This window comes from Phocoena sinus, chromosome 12 (genome assembly GCF_008692025.1).
Source record: "Phocoena sinus isolate mPhoSin1 chromosome 12, mPhoSin1.pri, whole genome shotgun sequence".
NCBI lineage: Eukaryota > Metazoa > Chordata > Mammalia > Artiodactyla > Phocoenidae > Phocoena > Phocoena sinus.
This window is the reverse complement of record NC_045774.1, coordinates 2295-22054: the sequence shown is the minus strand read 5'-3', so window position 1 is coordinate 22054 and position 19760 is coordinate 2295. Positions and strand designations below refer to the sequence as shown.

At 42.0% G+C, this 19760-nt stretch overlaps 1 protein-coding gene across 1 annotated transcript; it reads right to left on the bottom strand.

Annotated features, from left to right (window-relative positions):
• Window positions 1–408: 408 nt before the first annotated feature.
• On the bottom strand, window positions 409–18719 carry PSMB1 (proteasome 20S subunit beta 1). Its single transcript, XM_032651394.1, has 6 exons — window positions 18555–18719; window positions 14213–14320; window positions 11269–11350; window positions 8733–8862; window positions 1748–1854; window positions 409–696 (listed from the first exon to the last, which is right to left on the bottom strand). The coding sequence occupies exons 1-6, from the start codon at window positions 18665–18667 to the stop codon at window positions 511–513; spliced, it is 726 nt and encodes a 241-aa protein (XP_032507285.1). The 5' UTR covers window positions 18668–18719; the 3' UTR covers window positions 409–510.
• Window positions 18720–19760: the final 1041 nt, after the last annotated feature.

Here is a 19760-nt window from a genome sequence, read left to right as displayed (position 1 = left end):
TTTACAGTTTTCTTCTATTCTGGTTGATTTAAAGATTTTCCTCCAAAACAGCCATTCCAGACTGTTTAACAATCCCAGGGATGATAAATCTTAACATATTCTACTTATATCCATTAATGTCTTAACAAAACTGAGGTGGTTTAAAGGTAATCTGCCCTTCAAGGCAAGCTGGGTGGACTAAATAAATTCCAAACCCTCTCTTCATAAGATGGGCTGACCTACCATAAGACGATAAGCTGATCAAAACAGTGAACTTTCCCAGATAGATGAAAGCTAAAAGATTTTGTATCCTTAAAATACAAAAATAGCTCTGGATGACAGAAACATACAGGAAGAATGAAGAAAACGAAAGGAAAAAGAAACTCTACTTCCTAGTTCTGTCCTGGAAGAAAACAAGTCATAACAAAATAAGTGTTTGGGGTTTTATTCTTTAATAAAACAGATCAGTCCAACAGTTCCAAGGTACAAACTTAACCAGTTTTGAACTAATCAAGGACAACGGCACAGAACTCAGTCCTTCCGCAGAGGCACAGTCTCCTCCCTGATGCCCTCCTTGGTCACGATGCAGATCCTGAGTGCGTCCCCAGTGTACACGTCCCTCTCGGCAGCAGAAATGAAGACGTCTTTCACAAGCCGCATGGCTCTGTCCAAGGACAGTGGGACATGCTCCACATTCTGCATGTTCTTAAAACCAACCTGGTAGGACAGAAACCTCGGATGAGGCATCATGTGACCACACAAAGGCAGTCCAGTCTCCCCCAAAGCTTTCACACGTCTCAGGGTTCAAAACGAGTACCTCACACAAACTTCAAATGTCCCTCAACTGAAATATTTCCAGACCTGGCTGAATTACACGTACCTAACACCTGACCAATATCCACCGAGACAAAGCCCCTGCTCTTGAGAAGCACACAGCAGAGGCGCGAACATATGTAAGCAAACTATCGTTACAGAATCTACTGAAACTAAGAAGAAAATAGAGCCAGGAGAACCCCAAGCTGTCCTAACTAAATCTCCTGGGAGAAGAAAAGAAAGGCTTCAGCAGAAAATACATCTAAGTAGAGGAGTGCTAAAGGATAAATGAGTTCAAGGATGGAGTAACATTCCAGATGGAGGCTGTGGTATCTCCAAAGGGATGGAGATGGGAAGGCACATCACTTCAAGGATCTGAGTGGAATATGGAGCGACAGGAGATGAGGCAGATAAGCGATAAGCAGAAGTAACTACATACTACGCAACGAATTTTAGACAAGCAAGGAGGATGAAATAGGGAAGTAAGCTTGGAGGCAAAAAGGATGTTAGGAAATAAACACAGTGATCCAGGCAAGATGCCATGCAAGCCTGAATGTAGCCAGCAGTAACAGAAAAGGGGGCAAATTAAAAATATACTTGGAAATTAGAATACAAAACGAGGTGACATAGAAACGGTGAGATTGGGGGAGAAATGCATTTTCATGATTTCAGGTAAAAATGGCAAGAGGAGAACCAAAAACACAGACCAACCATTGTAGACAGAAGCGCCTTCAAAGCCGTGAGAACAGGGAAGAAGCTGGAGCCGTGGAAGGGAGGGGCGGCAGGAGAACCAGTGGAACAGAGACAAGAAGGCTGGGTGGGGCAAATCAGCCCAGCAAACTCAGCAGCGAGTTACAAGAAAGCGTTGACTCCCGCACTCCCCCAGGCTGGTGAAGAGAACGCAGAGGAGGGACTTCGTGCTAATGCCACCGCCCCCTGGACGCAGTCTTATTACCTGGTTGTCAAGCAGGGGCTGCAGCATGGCACTGGCTGAGCCTCCAGCCTTGAAGGAGTCTCTCTGGTAAGAACCCACGGGATCAAAACTGTACACAGCTCCCTTCCCTTGAAGAAGAAAACAGTCTCCATAAGGATGCATCTTGACCACATTCCCAAATCGTGGTAAAAATAAATCTACTCAAAATGTGATACAAAATGACTATCAACTTGGCTAAAATTTCAGAATTAGTGCAGTCTGCCCTTCCCCTCCCCTCCCCTCAGAATGCACTCGGAGGCCCACCTGCCCACTCCTGTCCACTAAGGCGTTTGCCACCAGGAGCGTCATGCTCTCTTCAAGCTACCGTCACCGATTACCACGCCGTGGCTCCCACTATGTATGTGGTCTCAACAGGTTCACTAGTTAACAATCACAGGTCCTGCTCTAAGTTCTGCACCAAACTCCTCACAACATTCCTAAAACTCTAACTGGTGTAGTTGCAGTATAGACACAAGTGTAAGATTTCCCTGGTGCTAAACGTGAGAAGCATGAAAAACTTACTGTGTACTTTTAAACTAATAGTAAGCACACTCTTTAGCATCAGCACCATAAAAAAGCAATTTAATTAAGAAGCAATTCCAGGGACTTCCCTGGAATTCTCTGGCGCAATGGTTAAGAATCTGCCTGCCAATGCAGGGGACATGGGTTCAATCCCTGCTCCGGGAAGATCCCACATGCCACAGAGCAACTAAGCCTGAGCACCACAACTACTGAGCCTGCGCACTAGAGCCTGCGAGCCACAATTACTGAAGCCCACGTGCCTAGAGCCCGTGCTCCGCCACAAGAGAAGCCACCGCAATGAGAAGCCCGCGCACCGCAACAAAGAGTAGCCCCCGCTCGCCGCAACTAGAGAAAAAGTACGTACCCTATGACCCAGTAATAATTTCACTTACAGAATTAAGATTTACCTACAAGTAATGCTTACATAAACACACAAAGCAATATGTACAAGATCATTTCTGTATCTCTTACAGAGCAAAAATTTACAAGCAACCAAATCCATTAGCAGAAAATGGTATGTCAACATAGCAATGTGCAGACTAGGAAGAGGAGGACAGGTCTGTGGGACACATCCATAGGACAATGTAAAATAAAGAGCTCTGTGCTATGTAGAGTACAGTCCTATTTTTGTTTAAAGGCATTGAGTAAACTACACACATTTATATATACACACAAAAACATATGGAAAGATGAATAAGTGAACTGTAGTTATTCATCTTTGTGGGATTACAGACAAGAAAAGAAGGGAATCACTTTATATGCTCTGGTATTGAGTTTATTACAAAGAATACATGTCACTAACTTTTAAAAAGGCCTTTTAAAACAACTGTGTTCTGAGTGTGAGAAATCACGGATCATTTATAAGGTATGACTTAAAAGTGATACAACTGATTTTTAAAACACAGTATGCCATAACTGAAACACTCCAGTAGTTACCCTGGGAGATGTGAGATAAGGACAATCTTACTACCATGGACAACTGCCAACGTTAGCTGTGTGTATTTTTCCCACCACAGAATTACGGAGATATAACCGTAACCCTAACCCGGCTGAGGAGGCAGCACCTGAAAGAGCCTGGGGAAGTGCTCTCCTGGGAGCAGGCTTAGAACAAGAAACAAGGTCACAGTAAGCAAGGCCACTAACTTCAACACATAAAGGAGCGCTATGAGGTATAAAGCCAAAAGAACCACCGTATCGCTCATGAGGCCAATAGGCCACAAGTAAAATGAGGCTCAAAAGATTTACCCAAGGGTAAACCAATCTCAGAAAACCACACACACCAGCTTTGAGGAAAACAAAAGAGTGGAATATACCCAAGACCACAGCTTCAAAGACTCCCTTAGAAAAAGCAAGAGACATCTGTAACATGAGTGCAGAAGGCATGAATCTTGGCTGTAAGTATAAAGGGATTTTCCTCATCAAAATAATTCTTGGGGCTTCCCTGGTGGCACAGCAGTTGAGAGTCCGCCTGCCAGTGCAGGGGACACGGGTTCATGCCCCGGTCCGCGAGGATCCCACATGCCGCGGAGCGGCTGGGCCCGTGAGCCATGGCTGCTGAGCTTGCGTGTCCGGAGCCTGTGCTCCGCAACGGGAGAGGCCACAACAGTGAGAGGCCCGTGTACCGCTAAAAAAAAAAAAAAAAAAAAAAATTCTTAAAAAGTGCGATGATTTCAAAGTAAAAAATAAAATAAAACCAGACAAGTCTTAGAAAAAAACACAGGTAAACCTTTGATGGGGAAGGCGTTTCTAACAAAGATAAGACACTCAATACCATAAAGAAAAGACTGACAGATTTGTATGAAAGTCAGGAACTTCTGTATAGCTCAAGACACATCCCAAAAGGTCAGAGACCAAGAACGCTTGTGCACGGCATCTGCCACACACGTTACACAGGGTTAACACAGTTGTTCTTATAAATCAGTAAGAAAAAGACTGACCTGCGAATAAGGGAATAAGCAAAGATTAAGACATGGGTCAGTCTCCAAAGAAATGCAAAGGGCAATAAACACGAAGACACCCAACCTCTACAAACAAAAAATACATATAAATTAAAACAACAAAGTATTTACTAGGCAAAGACCTAGAATGTGTTAAAATTCTAAGACTGGTTAGGATGCGAAAACAGAACCAAAAAAACCCAAAACAAAAGAAGGTACTCACACCCCTGCTGGTGGAGTGCAGGAGGACTGTTTCTGAAGGGCACGCCCATGGTGTCAGCAGGATGAAAACATAGATATTCTCTGACCCAGAAGCTCGACTTCTAGGAATTTTTTCCAGGGAGATAAGCTGGGTCGGAGAAATACACAAAATTGTATGTACAGGAGTTGTCATATTGTTTATATTAAGAAAACTGGAAACAACCTAAATAATCCTCAGAGGACTGGTGGGGAAACTATGGTGCCGCCCTATCCCATGTCAGCCTGGAATCAGTATGCATGCCTTTATCCACCAGCATAAAGCTACCTCAGTGATAATACATCCACTGGACAGTCTCAGAAGAACGTATAAACTACATCCTACTTATGTAGTGTACAAGCACGTATGCACACCAAGATATCTAAAAGCATGTTCACTAGAAGTTGAATAGTAATTATCTCTAGGGACAGGCTTTGGGGGATTACTACTTTTATCTTTGTATCTTCCAGTACTATTTGACTTCTATAAGCATTATTGTTTTCATTACAGAAAAACTAAAGCCCTCATTAACTTGGGGAAAATTTTTTACAAGAGGGCATGATTGCAACTGGAGAAGTAAGGGCACAGAGGTCAAAGTAGATAGCTGTCGACTGTGTGCTAAAGTCAGCTGTTGACCCAGTGTCCTGAGGGTCTCCATAGGAACAGAGCCCCACTTCCACCAACACAAAAGACAGGAAATAAAATCTCAAAACAGGGACTTTCCAGGTGGCTCAGTGGTTAAGAATCCGCCTGCCAATGCAGGGGACACGGGTTCAAGCCCTGGTCCGGGAAGATCCCACATGCCGTGGAGCAACTAAGCCTGTGTGCCACAACTACTGAACCTGCGCTCTAGAGCCCACAAGCCACAGCTACTGAAGCCCGCGCACCTACAGCCCATGCTCCGCCACAAGAGAAGACAACGCAATGAGAAGCCTGCGCACCGCAACCAAGAGTAGCCCCTGCTCCTTGCGCACAACAATGAAGACCCAAGGCAGCCAAAAAAAAAAAAGTCTCAAAACTTCAGCAGAGGCTCTGGACTTGGAGGCACCAGGCTTAAGCATAGACAGGGTAAAAGGCAGGTACAAAAACAGAAGTGTTAAATGGAGAGCTGATGTGCTCCTTCAGTGCAGACCTTTATGACCAAATTTTGATTATCAATCTTTAGTACAAATGGACGGCCAAAATTCAAAAGAAATTTGAAGGAAGCCTCCAATGTAGAAGGCAGCAGCCAAAAATAAACAAGATGAAGAAAGCAATCTGAGGGCTTCCCTGGTGGCACAGTAAAGAATCTGCCTGCCAATGAAGGGGACAGGGGTTCAATCCCTGGCCCGGGAAGATCTCTTCCCACATGCCGTGGAGCAACTAAACCCGTGCGCCACCACTACTGAGCCTGTGCTCTAGAGCCCGCGAGCCACAACTACTGAGCCCGAGTGCTACAGCTACTGAAGCCTGCACGCCTAGAGCTCGTGCTCCACAACAAGAGAAGCCACAACAATGAGAAGCCCACGCACCACAATGAAGAGCAGGCCCCCACTCGCTGCAACTAGAGAAAGCCCACGCTCAGCAGCGAAGACCCAATGCAGCCAAAAATAAAAACAAATAAATAAAATTTTAAAAAAGGAATAAATTGTCTCAGTGGGTGTATACATATTCCAAACTTATCAAATTATGCATTAAAAAAAAGCAATTGGGGGGCTTCCCTGGTGGCGCAGTGGTTGAGAGTCCGCCTGCCGATGCAGGGGACACGGGTTCGTGCCCCGGTCTGGGAAGATCCCACATGCCGCGGAGCGGCTGGGCCCGTGAGCCATGGCCGCTGAGCCTGCGCGTCCGGAGCCTGTCCTCCGCAACGGGAGAGGCCACAACAGTGAGAGGCCCGCGTAACGCATAAAAAAAAAAAAAAAAAAAAAAAAAAAAAAAAAAAAAAAAAAAAAAAGCAATTGGGGCTTCCCTGGTGGCACAGTGGTTGAGAGTCCGCCTGCCGATGCAGGGGGACACAGGTTCGTGACTCGGTCTGGGAAGATCCCACATGCCGCGGAGCGGCTGGGCCCGTGAGCCATGGTTGCTGAGCCTGTGCGTCCGGAGCCTGTGCTCCGCAACGGGAGAGGCCACAACAATGAGAGGCCGGCGCACGGCAAAAAAAAAAAAAAAGCAGTTGGAGAAAATGCAGAGAACACAAGAAAATTTCAAAGAAGTACAAAAAAAAAATCTAGCAGTAACAGGACACTAAAAATAAAGGAGCTAACAAATAAAGAAAAAGCTCTTGGAAATTAATGATGGCAAAAATAGAAAGCTCAGTAAAGAATGAGGCATTGAAGTTGAGGAAATCTTCAGAGCAGAACAAAAAAATAAACAGGTGGACAACATGCAGGGGAAAAAATGAGAAACTATGGATCATAACCCAGGTGGCTGTGGAGAAGGCAGGGTTGGGAGAGGAGGAGGAAAGTAGAGGAGACAAAATAAATGAGCCAAGACTCTGGGCGAGGAGCCTCGCTGGAACCTTTCAGAACACCAGGATAAAGAAGACTCAAAAAACACGGACTCAAAAAGGTCTCCTGATTCCTTTCTTCAGAAATTTCTCTAGAGATGCACACCACCAAACAAGGAAATAAACCAAGAAAGAGGAAAGCACGGGTGAAAGAGCTGAAGGCTGTCCTGGGAAACAGAAAAAGGCGGCAAAGGACTGCTTTACTACACACATAAATTCCTCTAAGGAATCAAATCAAATCAAACCAGACAAGATTAGAAGGGGGAAAAAAAGGTTAGAAATGCCTGAGAATACCACCAAAACAAGCGAGTGTAATCTCCTGGAAATCAAAGAAGAGGGCTGTGAAGTCAAGCAAATCCAAGCCTTAGCTCTGCCGTTCAGCACACACGAGGTTTCTCCAATCAGTCTGATGCTCAGAAAAACTCAAAGGACGTTGTCTGGGCTGCTGAAATTCAATGGTAGCTATTATTAATATTGTTAAAATCTGAATTTATTAACCTGACATTCAAGTCAGACATAACTGAAGTCAAAAAAGGCACCAGAAGTGTCCAGCATGCTGGGTAAGGCAAGCTAACCTGTGGCTAGAATTTAATTACCCAGGTTAAGTGTAATTAATTTCTATGCACCATTTCTGTGCTTTATATTTTCTCTTCGTTTTCAAGCAAGTTTGAAAGCCTGAAAAAACTGTGTCAACCTAATTTGTCTACATATAAACCATGGTAGGTAAAATGATCGGAATGCTCCCAGAGGTCACATACAGGGGCAGAGGTGAGAGAGAGAGAGGGAGAACAAAGAAAAAACCCACGGAACAGGAATGGACAGGAGTAAAAACGAGAGAGGAGATGAGAAGAACCTGACTCCATCCTACCCAGAAACCTTCCCTCTCAGAAAGATAGACTCGTTTCAATGATACCCAAGACATTTCTGTAACTCCTTTTTACACTGGACTACTCTAAAAGGCAGCGCAGACCTGTCCTGGGGACTGTACTTGATTTCTGGAAGCAACTACAAGTCAATTCAAATCAGACCTGGTGAAAAACACTGCTGCCCTTGGATCAATGCTTTGGATCAAAAACAGCATGGAAATGTCAAGTAATGATGCTGATTTTCACTGGCCCTCCTGGTATGACTCTGACAGAAAATCCAAGAGGGATTTTTAAAATTATCCAAAAATACTGGTGGAAATGCACTTCTTTAACACATTACTTTCATAAAAACCTTTTGAAGTATGTTTGTCTTACTTAGAATCATACTTAGGTCAAGCTTCTCGAAGTCAGGTTTCTTTCTGTAAGATTAAAATGCTAAATATACTATCAAATTCATGCAAGATCTTGAGAAAATAGTAAAACAACTGACTGCCCAACATTCACTTAATACACCACTTCCTGTGTGTCTCTGGATAATCATTTATTTCCCTTTTAGCTTCAGTTTCTTTCTTTCTTTCTTTTGCAGTACGCGGGCCTCTCACTGTTGTGGCCTCTCCCGTTGCGGAGCACAGGCTCCGGACGTGCAGGCTCAGCGGCCATGGCTCACGGGCCCAGCCGCTCTGCGGCATGTGGGATCTTCCCAGACCGGGGCATGAACCCGTGTCCCCTGCATCGGCAGGCGGACTCTCAACCACTGCGCCACCAGGGAAGCCCTAGCTTCAGTTTCTTCACTGCTTTAATTATGAGAAAATGAAGTTGCTGGGCAAGAGGGTATCCGGTTCTTTTCAACTCTGGTTTGAAACACACACACATCTAAGAAATGCCACCCCATTCATCACCCAGAAAGAAAACATCCTACCTTCTTCATCGAGTCCCCCGATGATGTTGTACACATAGTAGGGAAAAAAGCGCCTAGAATACAGGATTGTAGACAGCATTGCAGCAATCGCCCCTGTCGTCATGGCCTTATTATTGGAATGTTTGTACATCTGCAATTATTAACAAAAATAACAGGCATGTAGAGGCAGAATATATTAAAGACTAGAACAATGAACAGTAAATTGAAAAGAATGAAAGCCTATCTTGGTGAAATGGGAAAGGATACCTGTTTCTTTCATGATCAAACAACATAATACTACTAAAATAAAATACTTTATTATGTCCTATCATTTTTGGGGGCTACAAACACTTCTATCGGAAAGAATGCTAAGTTTGCCCTCAGCTCTTTGGTTTAAAGACTACTTTCCATGCCATCCTTATCCCAGGCACTGCTAACTCAAGAGCAAATATATACAAACAGAGCATATGAGGCGACCTGGAGAGGATGTTCCAAATCCAGCTCTCCACTCTGCAAACAGACAGTGGTCAGGAAAGTCCATGGGCCAAATTCAGACCACCACTTGTTTCTATAAAGTTTTATTGGAACACAGTCTCGTTCATTCATTACATATTGTCTGTCTGCTTTTGCACAAGGGCAGAGTTGAACAGTTGCCACAGAAACCAAATGGCTCATAAAGCTGAAGATATCTGCTATGCTAACTCCTGATCAGACTCAGACGTAAGTCCGTCTCTTTGCAGAGTAGGTACCTGTGAGGTGCGAGGGCAGCGGCCTTACTGTGTGGGAATACAGCACAGTGGTCTTGACCCTTAGAGCATCTACCATGGAGAACAGAAGTACCCCAAACAGCATCTTATACAGTGATTGCCAATCTCAGATTTACTACATCCTTAGGAATCCCAAATTATCCAATAAAATAAATTTAAGTTCACCAATTTGTCAGCTACATAGCAAACATCTCTAAAGAGAAACCTAAGAAGTACTATAAAATCAAACAATGACAAATACTGAAGAAAGATGAGAAATGAGCTACTTGGATAAATCAGTGTATAGAAACATTTTTTCCACGGTTATAAAGAAAATTCTTCATTTCATTTCATTTCAAAACCGAGCACCAACATTTAATCACCTAACCATTTACACAATAATATATGAAAGAAAAATTTCAAGGACTGTACACTGAGTTGAACTCACTGTTGCTTGTTTTATTTTATTAACAACTCTCCATGTCATGTTTATTTTTGTCCTCTAAATGCCATTTATAAAATATGCATTAGGAATCATACAAATACATCAACAAATATAAGTCACTAAAGCTTTCAATATAAATAGGTTTTAAATAAATGTTAGCAATTGATAAATAGTAAATGAAATCATTTCTACACATTCAAAAAGCAAGTATCAGTTAAACAAATTCATTACATACTCCAGTGACATCACACATAATCTTAAAGGTTATTCACAAATAGGCAAAACAGAACGCGACCAACCCGGCTCACTTTTTCATGTACCAGCTGGACTTAACCAACTACTAAATTAAAAATTATGACACGTAGCCTACAAAATTAAATAAGAAAATTAACAGCATATAATATTGACACTGTAAATATCAGCAGTTTAAAAAATGTCAGCAGGCTGCAACTGATTAAGAGACAGAGCTACATTTCTGAATACTGACATATGGTGACTGAGAATCCTACTCCAACCCTATACTGTTATCAACTAAGAAGAGAGTAGTTACTGGTTATTATTACAGATAAAATCCATTTTAGTACAGTCCAAATTACACCTATCCTATTCTCCCTGAAACTACTTGCAGCAAACACTGCTAATACACACAGGCGATGATCAAAATCCAGACGGGCCTCTGCTTTCATCAAGTCAGCATTCCTTTGTTCTTTATGCCTCCCCAGCTCCCACAAAAGACATGCAGGCAATGTCAGCCCTTTAAAAACTGTAAAACAGGTTAGTCTGTCTCGTTCTCTTACTTCTTCCGAATACCACCCTTTTCGTCTCTTCCACCCTCATCCACCTTGCATCAAATCTCCTTCCTCAGCTAGCTGTCAACTAAAGCCTGTTGAGGGGCAGGTGACAATGGCGCAGGTTGTGCCTCTGGTCCAAACAGCTGGTTTGTTCCTTCTTCTCCTGCTCTTGCTAACAGTGCAGTGCTATAAAGAGAGCACGTCAGCTGGCGGTGCTCCAGACCAAGCTTCGGTCTAAAAGCTTGCCTCCTCTGCAGAAATTGATTTGTTTCATTTCTGAGGGAAGAGTGTCTTCAGAAGAAACCCCTCCCAGTCTGCCTCAAAAAAGGTAGATAATCCTTTATTTTATACTGTACATATATTTTAACAAAAGGAACTTGCTGTAGTTTCATACTGTGCTACTTTGATGATGCTGCATTAACACTATCATTTCACTTCCAGGATAGGTGAGTTTCACCTGCTAGACGTCTAGCTCTTCTGCAGCTATTCTGAGCAAGTCATGATGTATATGCTTAAAAGAACCTAAAGGACTGTTATTAGCTTTCAATAGTGCAGACATATACAAAGGCATCTACCTTTAGTCTTGCTTCAATAATCTTTGTCAGGGTAAGACAGTCTCCATGAAAACCGCTACATCCAATGACTGTTTTGTCTGTTCTGTAAAAAAAACCACATTTCAGGAAACTGAGTTGGTTTGGAAACTGAGTTGGTTTGACAGTAGAGGAAGACATGTCTTGGGTAATTTTAAATTGAAAACTCCCATTCCCATTATTCACCAAATGGTAATGGGACAACTATTTAGTTAGCTCTTTTTGGGGGGAGGCGGGGGGGGGGGGTTGGGAGGTCCTGTATCCCAACATCTCACTCAAAAGAATAAATGAAACTATGAATGGACTAAGGAAAATATGACTGAATTTTTTTACAACCTTAGGTTGAGTTGTGAGCAGCTAGTTTAGCTCACAACTCAAGCCAATTTACATATGATACAACCCAATGTCCACACAGAAAAGCTTTATAAATTTTATTACATAAAAAATTAAAACTTCTATAAAAATACAATGAACAAAGTTTTAAAAAAGAACCAAGAGCGCCGTTGCCCAGGTTCAATCCCTGGTCGGGGAACTGAGATCCCATAAGCCACTCGGCATAGCCAAAAAGAAAAAAAAAAAGAACTAAGGAAATATATTTGTAGTACATACAACCAAAGTCTAATTTTAATTTCCTTATTCTACAAAGGGTTCCTAAAAATATGGAAAGCATTAACAGCACAATGGCTCATGGGGATGTAATACACAGCATAGTGACTACAGTTAATAAGCCTGTGTTGCGTATTTAAAAGTTGCTAAGAGAGTAGATCTTAGAAGTTCTCACCACAAGGAAACAAATGTCGTAACTATGTGTGGTAACAGATATTAACCAGACTAATTGTGATCATTTTGCAATATATACAAATACAGAATCATTATGTTGTATACCTGAAACTATTATATGTCAATTATACCTCAATTAAAAAAAAAACACAATGGAAAGATGGGTAACTTATATGAAAGTCACATAAAAAGAGACACAAGTCACCATAAACATATAAAAGAACCTCCACGCCAATCAGAAATTCAAATCTAAATAAGAGATGATTTCAATCTATTAGACTAATAATGCCTAATGCTGGTGACGTTGTGGAAAATGTGTACTCTCAGATACTGGCAAAGACGATACACTGATGCAAGTTTTTAGAAGGCTCGTTTGACAGTATCTAGTAGAAATTTAAATGCACACCATTTTCACTCAATAATTCCACTGCCAGAAATTCATCCAGTCAATATACTTATGCAAGTTTGCAAAGATATACTCTGGGTTCACTTGTGTGTAAGTATACGTATTATTTTAATGGCTCTCCAAAACAAAACAAACAAAAACAACCCAAATGCCCACCAGAGGGAAACTGGTAAAATTTTGGTACATCTATGTCTCAAAAATTAATTCCCAAGTCTTGACATGTATAAGGAAACACAAACCAATCTCATCAAGAGATAATCAGCAGAGGCCACACGATACCCTTCCTTTCAGAAATATAAGAATGACTCATACAAAACATACGTGTCCAGCTGGGGAGACCACTGGCACCTCCAGGGGCACCACCAGCATTTCCTGATCCACCCCTATACCCAACCTCACTGCACTGAGCCTAAGACCCCCAGTACACCATAAGGCTTCACTGCCTATACTACTAAAAAGAGTTGACAGTACCAAGAGGGTAGGACAAAATCTGAGCTTCAAAATGCTTTTGCCAAATATCCAGGTACATAAATGAAGAGGCGTTTTTATGCAAAGAATAAAGAGGAAATGTAAGTCTCAAACAGGTGGGGAAGAGGCAGACTTGGCTCTAGGTCAGCCCCAAAGGGCATGGGATCAGAGGCACACAGGCAATTCAACTGCATGTATTGTCTAGTGCAAAACATGCGTGACAGGAACACATTAATGTTCTGTCTCTATATACCTGAAGAATTTCATTAAAAAAAAATGGGTATTCATTTAGGCAGCACACAAACTAAAACAGAACATTACAAAGATGAGCAGAATCTTGCACAAGGATAATATATATAAAATTACGTATTTAAATTTTATTTATGACGTTACTACTTTCAAATTATAAAAGTTACAACTTAGAAGAAAAAATTATAGCATGGGTACAGTACAAATCAAAGAAGAGAAAGGGGTATCAAAAGACAGAAGAGGACAGAAAGGGAACTGGGAAGATGAAGACAAGGTTACTGTTCTTTAGGTTAAGATGTGGGCTAGCTCATGCCCTGCAGCACCGCAAGGCCCACCCAAAGGACCCGAACCTCATCAGTCCACTCCTGCTACAATTCAAGGTTAAGACCATCTTGTGGACTAACGTAGGCGTAACCACCACTTTTAACTGTGTCTAAAAATGTTAAATACAAACCACTGCTAACATGCAAGATGCATTTAGGTAATTTATGCACTTTCTTCCCCTGTACACATGACTTTATTTTCTTATGTTTTAGAAAAAATATAAGCACCCCATTAAAACTGTGAACCATGGATACAACTGCTTACGATATGGTTAAATTGAATGTTTCAGGTTATTTTCTTTTTTAAGGTGCAGATTAAAAAAAAATTCAACGTATTAATGGATGCATAGAAGGATGAAAGTACGTATGATAAAGTAATAATAAAATACTGATAAGATCTAGGTGATAGTATGAGTGTTCACTACAAAATTATCCTACCTTTGTCGTATATTTGAAATTTTTCATAACATGTTGAAGTAAAAAATATTTAAGTTACCAAAAACACTGTTGGTACCCAGATATGGCAAATATCATGAAGACTACATACTGAATTATTAGAAAACAATTTCCTAACAAAAATGCAAGCTAAGCTCCAAACAGGCAATTTAAAAATTCATGAAACAAGTCATTTAGAAGTTAAATCTCCTGCAGCATTAAATCATCACAAGATGCTGAGAATATGCCCTTAGAAATATTTACTTACAATTTGTAACATTTGGGGCTGTCCCGTGTGTGAATTGAAAACCCCTCACTCAATCGGGTGTCAGAAGCAACAATTGAAAAATCTTCTCCAGCAATTGCCAATACAGTACTGAGGGGAAAAGAAAGACAAAAGAGAAAATTAATGAATTCTTCTGGATGGTAATAACACCTTTCCCAAAATGAGAATGCTCCACAGCATATAGTGGGATAAAATATACTAGATGTAAGCAAGTGCAGGATTCAGATGGCAGAGGAAAGATAAGGGGAAAGGATCTCTGGCTACAAGTCACCTGGGAAAAAATATTAAGTACTTCATAAAAAACACAAGCCTCAATCAGAGCAAAGGTTCCTTAGCAGAAGGTAACAGAAACAAATCACTAAATTATCACCATCATCAAAAAATTAACATCTACCGATACTATACTATAAAACAGCCAAAGGCCATGGCCCTGCCCGCGGGGGGGGGGGGGGGGGGCAGTTACGTGTAGATAGTGGCGCTACAACACCAGCTATCTGAGCTCAGAGAAGAGAGGATTAGTGTTTTTCTTTTCTTTTTAAAAATTTATTCTTTTTTCTGTTTTTTAAAAATTTCTATTCTCTTGCACATAAAAGTCATAAGCACATATGTATAAATAAATATATATTTGCTCATTTTAAGAACCTATCCCACTGTTTATTTTTTAAATTTATTTTTTTATACAGCAGGTTCTTATCAGTCAACCATTTTATACACATCAGTGTATACATGTCAATCCCAATCTCCCAATTCATCACACCACCACCCCCCACCCCCGTAAAATTATTTTTGTATTTTGTATTTTTTGGCCACGCCAAGCGGCATGTGGGATCTTAGTTCCCTTGCCAGGGAACTAAGATGGAACCCCTGCCCCCTGCATTGGAAGTACACAGTCTTAACCACTGGACCTCCAGGGAAGTCCAAAGGCTTAATGTTTTTCATTTCTTTATATCCAAGTCTTTATATTATGTCTTGCACTCAGGAAGACACCCAAATATCTGTTGGAAAATGGACCAACAAAGAACAGACTTTTCCCTTTGTGGCTGTGTGGCTCATGCTAGCAGTTTAGTGGAGGTCTAGAGCATGAGCCCTAAAAGCAGACCGTCTGGGTTCTAAGTCTGGCTCTCCTGCTTAGCAGGTAATGAGATGGTGGGTAAGTTGCTTAACTTCTCAAGGCCTCAATGTCCTCATATGCGTATCAGAGATCATAACAGTAGCTACCTTATTTGGGTGTTAAGAGGATTAAATGAGTTAATAATTGTTAACCCCTCATACCAGTGCCTGACACATAACTGGTCCTCCAGTAAAGTGTTAGCTATGATCCTTGTGGCGTAAGCATGAGGCAGCAGAGTATGATCACTGAGAACCTGGGCTCTGGAGTTACCCGAAACCCGTCCCTGCCACTGAACAGCTCTGTGACCTTGGACAAATCATCCAAGTTCAAGGTGATGATATCAGCAGCTGCTGTGTTAAAGGGTGGCTGTGAGAATTAGACGACATGACCCACATAAAACACCTGCACTGTGCCTCACAGAACATAAGCGCTCAGAAAACTTAGGCCATTATTCTTACCGAGGTGGGATGGCACTAAAACTCTGAAGTACAAAAGGATGGCATTGCACACAACATGAACACTGAAGAAAGGAAAACTGGTATAATTCAAATAAAACATTCAAACAACTTATTCAGGAGTCCCTTTTTGTGTATACAAGTGAAGTGGCATAAGGCTTATGTGATGGACAGATCCAACAGCAGAAAATCTCACATGGAAAAGCACAGATATAGGAATTTTTGTGAGGAATCAAAGGTTATACGAGCAGAATGAGAAAAGTTCCTTTTGCAAAGTGGAGTTTTAAGAAGACTACTGTGATAATAACACTATATGTGAAATTAGGATGGAAACTCTTTCAATAAGACTAATGCAGTAGGAAGGTAGCAACGTGAACAGGAAGAAACAGGTATATCCAAAAAACATAAACACACGAACTGTACAGGTTTTTGTAACTACCAAAATGTGTTAGACGCTGGAAGAGCCAATTTTGACATCCAAGATTTTAAACTCTGACAAGCAACATGATGGCCTAATTATAAGCAGTGTAAATGAGAAGTGATTGAGAGGAATAATTAGTTTGCTTTTTGCTTTCTTTTTTACGGTACGCGGGCCTCTCACTACCGTGGCCTCTCCCGTTGTGGAGCACAGGCTCCGGAAGCGCAGGCCCAGCGGCCATGGCTCACGGGCCCAGCCACTCCGCGGCATGTGGGATCCTCCCGGACTGGGGCATGAACCCGTGTCCCCTGCATCGGCAGGCGGACTCTCAACCACTGCACCACCAGGAAAGCCCTGCTTTTTGTTTTAATATCTTAAGTTATGGTGAGAGCAGAAAATCCAGGTGGAAAGTTGAATTTAAGAAGCCAGAATCGAGGGGCTCATGAAAGGCAGAACTGGAGAAACAGATCTGGGAATATCTTCCCATAAATGAAACACGTGAGAGTACTCAGTGACAAATGTGAAGGCTAATCAATTGGGGTTTAACCACATTTAGTCAGAATAGAAAAAGACATAGGACTAAGTCTTATTTTGTAGAAGCAAAGGGTGCCCAAGAGCCAGCAGGAGTAAATATTAAAGAAAAAGAACGAAGACTGAGAAAAGGTAATTCAATAATGAGAAAAGCCATAGCAACTAACTTTAGGGCAGTAACTGGATTACAAAGGTTAAAAAATGGGTAATGAACACTGAATACCGTATTAAGTCTTATATAGAATCTGCAACTGCCTCATGAAATGGGTCTATTAACGCATTTTGTGGTATAACTACTTCATTAGTTGTCATAGGAAATATTTAGAAGTGCAATAATAAAAGCATACATAAACTCCAGGGCAACACAGCTATGGATTCAAATCCTGGGGCTCAACTTCACACCAGCTCTGTGACAAAAAGAAATTTAACTTCTGGGCTTCCCTGATGGCGCAGTGGTTGAGAATCTGCCTGCCGATGCAGGGGACATGGGTTCGAGCCCTGGTCTGGGAAGATCCCACATGCCGCGGAGCAACTGGGCCCATGAGCCACAACTACTGAGCCTGTGCGTCTGGAGCCTGTGCTCCGCAACAAGAGAGGCCGCAACAGTGAGAGGCCCGCACACCGGAATGAAGAGTGGTCCCCACTCGCCACAACTGGAGAAAGCCCTCGCACAGAAACGAAGACCCAACACAGCCATAAATAAATTAATTAATTAATTTAAAAAAAAAAACACACAAAAAATTAACTTCTAAGGGCCCAGGCTCATTTGTAAAATTGAGGCATATACCATCTAACACTCAGTCATCATAAGGATTAAAAAAGATAACTGCTTTCAATTTACAAGATGCTTCTCTTTTGATTCTCCCCTCGCCAAAATATGAGTAGCTAAGAAAGACAAGGAAATCTGGGTTCAAGAAGTTGAGGGGTACCCAAAGACCACAATGCTCTTTAGTGGCAGAAACAAGGCTAAAATCATAGCCTTCCACCCTGTTTGCAACATACCGCGAAAATCTGCATTAAAATTTCAAATCCATAAGGACCTGATTAATTAATCTGGTTGCCTTAAAGGACCATCTGTTTGTTCCAATTGGGTGGGGATATTTTAAAGTACAAAGTTTGGTCGGTAAACTATAATCAGTGCTTAAATATACAGCTCTTCATTGTTAGGAGTCCTCAACAGAGTGTTTTTCCATAACCCTGATTCTTTTAGTGTACTATCAAGGAAAAGTATTATTTAAGATAAAGATGGTAACTAAAAAAAAAAGACAACTTGAATGCAACACGCAAGAATACAATATTCAAAGGTCCCCCTTCTGAGTATTTTTTTCCCTTAACGCTAACCCTTAAAAATAAACACTCATCTATGAAACTAAGTCTGGCCGACTAATCCTACCCGCTATTTAAAATAACAGAAAAATGATGAAGTAGTTTCATTTAGCTACAGACACAACTACATCTAACGACACAGCCAATCAAGCCTAACTCTTTCATCTCAGTTGCTCAACCTGCCCCTTGCCTGCTGGCGCGAGAAACACGTTCAGATAGTAACGAACGGTTAGGTACATTTTTAAAGCTCTTCCAAAGCACAGCCCAGATATCAATTTCTACCTCCTGTCCACGCAAACCTGCCCGTCCACATCGAGACCCAGTGACCGGCCTGTACGGTGAAGCCTTGAGGAACAAGATCGAACCGAGCAACCACGAAGAGGGAGGCCTGCGGCTGGCGGGGCAAAGCCGGGTAGCCATGCCGACAGCCTTAGGCAGGGACACGGGGGGAGAAAGAGGAAGCGGCGGCTCTCTGGGCTTTACCCTCCGTTGAAAGCGTAGGGCGAAAAGCGAAGCTGCAAAGGGCCCACGGCGCTGTGAGGCTCCATGTCCGGGTCTCTGCCCGGGCCCGAGTACGCGGCTACCGAGGACAACATCGCGCTGCTCCGCTTCTGCTGTCTCACGGCGAGATGGCGGCCCCCACCGGAAATGGCGCCACTTCCGGCTTCGCGGCGCTGCCTCCGGCCGCTCAGTCTCACGCCGGTCATTGGTCCTAGAGGCAAGCGCCGTAACCTTCCGGTGAGTAGCCGGCGCCCGCTCTTCCAAGAGAGCTGACAGCGAGGTAAAGGCTTTCTCTCCCAAGGAAACACTCGAAATCACTCTTGATGGATAAAAGTTTTAAGGTGTGACCTTACAAAGAAATTGGCAAAACTATAGAGCAACGGAAGCTCGAAGACTCTACTGGAGCGTAAATTGGTACAGCCATATTTCGAACAGGGATTGGCATTACTCGGCATAGTTGAAAATACACACGCATCATGACCCAGCAGTGTCACGCCGAGGTATGTACCCTGGCCAGAAAGACATGTAAGAATGTTCATAAAACATTGTTCTTAATGGCCCCAAAGTAGAAATGAGCTAAATGTCCATAAACTGCAGGATGGATAAAGCAACTGAGGGATGTGCCACAGCAAAAAAATTAACCTACTTCAGCTAGAGCGAAGGCACGTCAACATGGATGAGTCTTCTAACGTTGAGCAAAAGAATACATACTATATACTTTAGGAGTACACAGTGAGTAGGAAGGGCCTGTGTGGCTGGGGCCGGGTCGTGGTGCTGGCAGTACTGGTTGTCTTTACTTGATTTAATACCGTCTGTTAATCTGTACATGGGTTTATGTACTTCTGTATATGAATATTATATTTTACAATTTAAAAATGTTATGTAAGAAAGCAGACAAGCAGCTGGCTAATATAGAATGGACTGTCTGATATATACATGCAATTCTGGAAGCAGAGAAGATTTTTGAAAAGTACTTTTTTAGTTAAAACTTTCCCCATACTTTACTTAAACAAAGGATTTTCTTTGATGGTTATGGACAGAGAAGTATTGTACTTATTCAGGTACTGGCCTGGATACAAAAATTCTGTAAAACATTTCCTATCCTTAAGGAGCTCACAACCTCATTGATTATATGAAGTACAAAGGAAGCAAATTAACAAGCATTACAACATGTAATTATGCCTAAAT

What these genes read in the sequence shown, in the direction of transcription:
- PSMB1 (XM_032651394.1), bottom strand. Translation starts at nt 18,667, where the DNA reads ATGTTGTCCTCGGTAGCCGCGTACTCGGGCCCGGGCAGAGACCCGGAC. An exon ending in AGCCCCAAATGTTACAAATT is followed by an intron (nt 11,351 to 14,212) that starts GTAAGTAAATAT and finishes TTTTTTTTACAG; the next exon opens with AACAGACAAAACAGTCATTG. An exon ending in CGGGGGACTCGATGAAGAAG is followed by an intron (nt 1,855 to 8,732) that starts GTAGGATGTTTT and finishes TTCTTCTTCAAG; the next exon opens with GGAAGGGAGCTGTGTACAGT.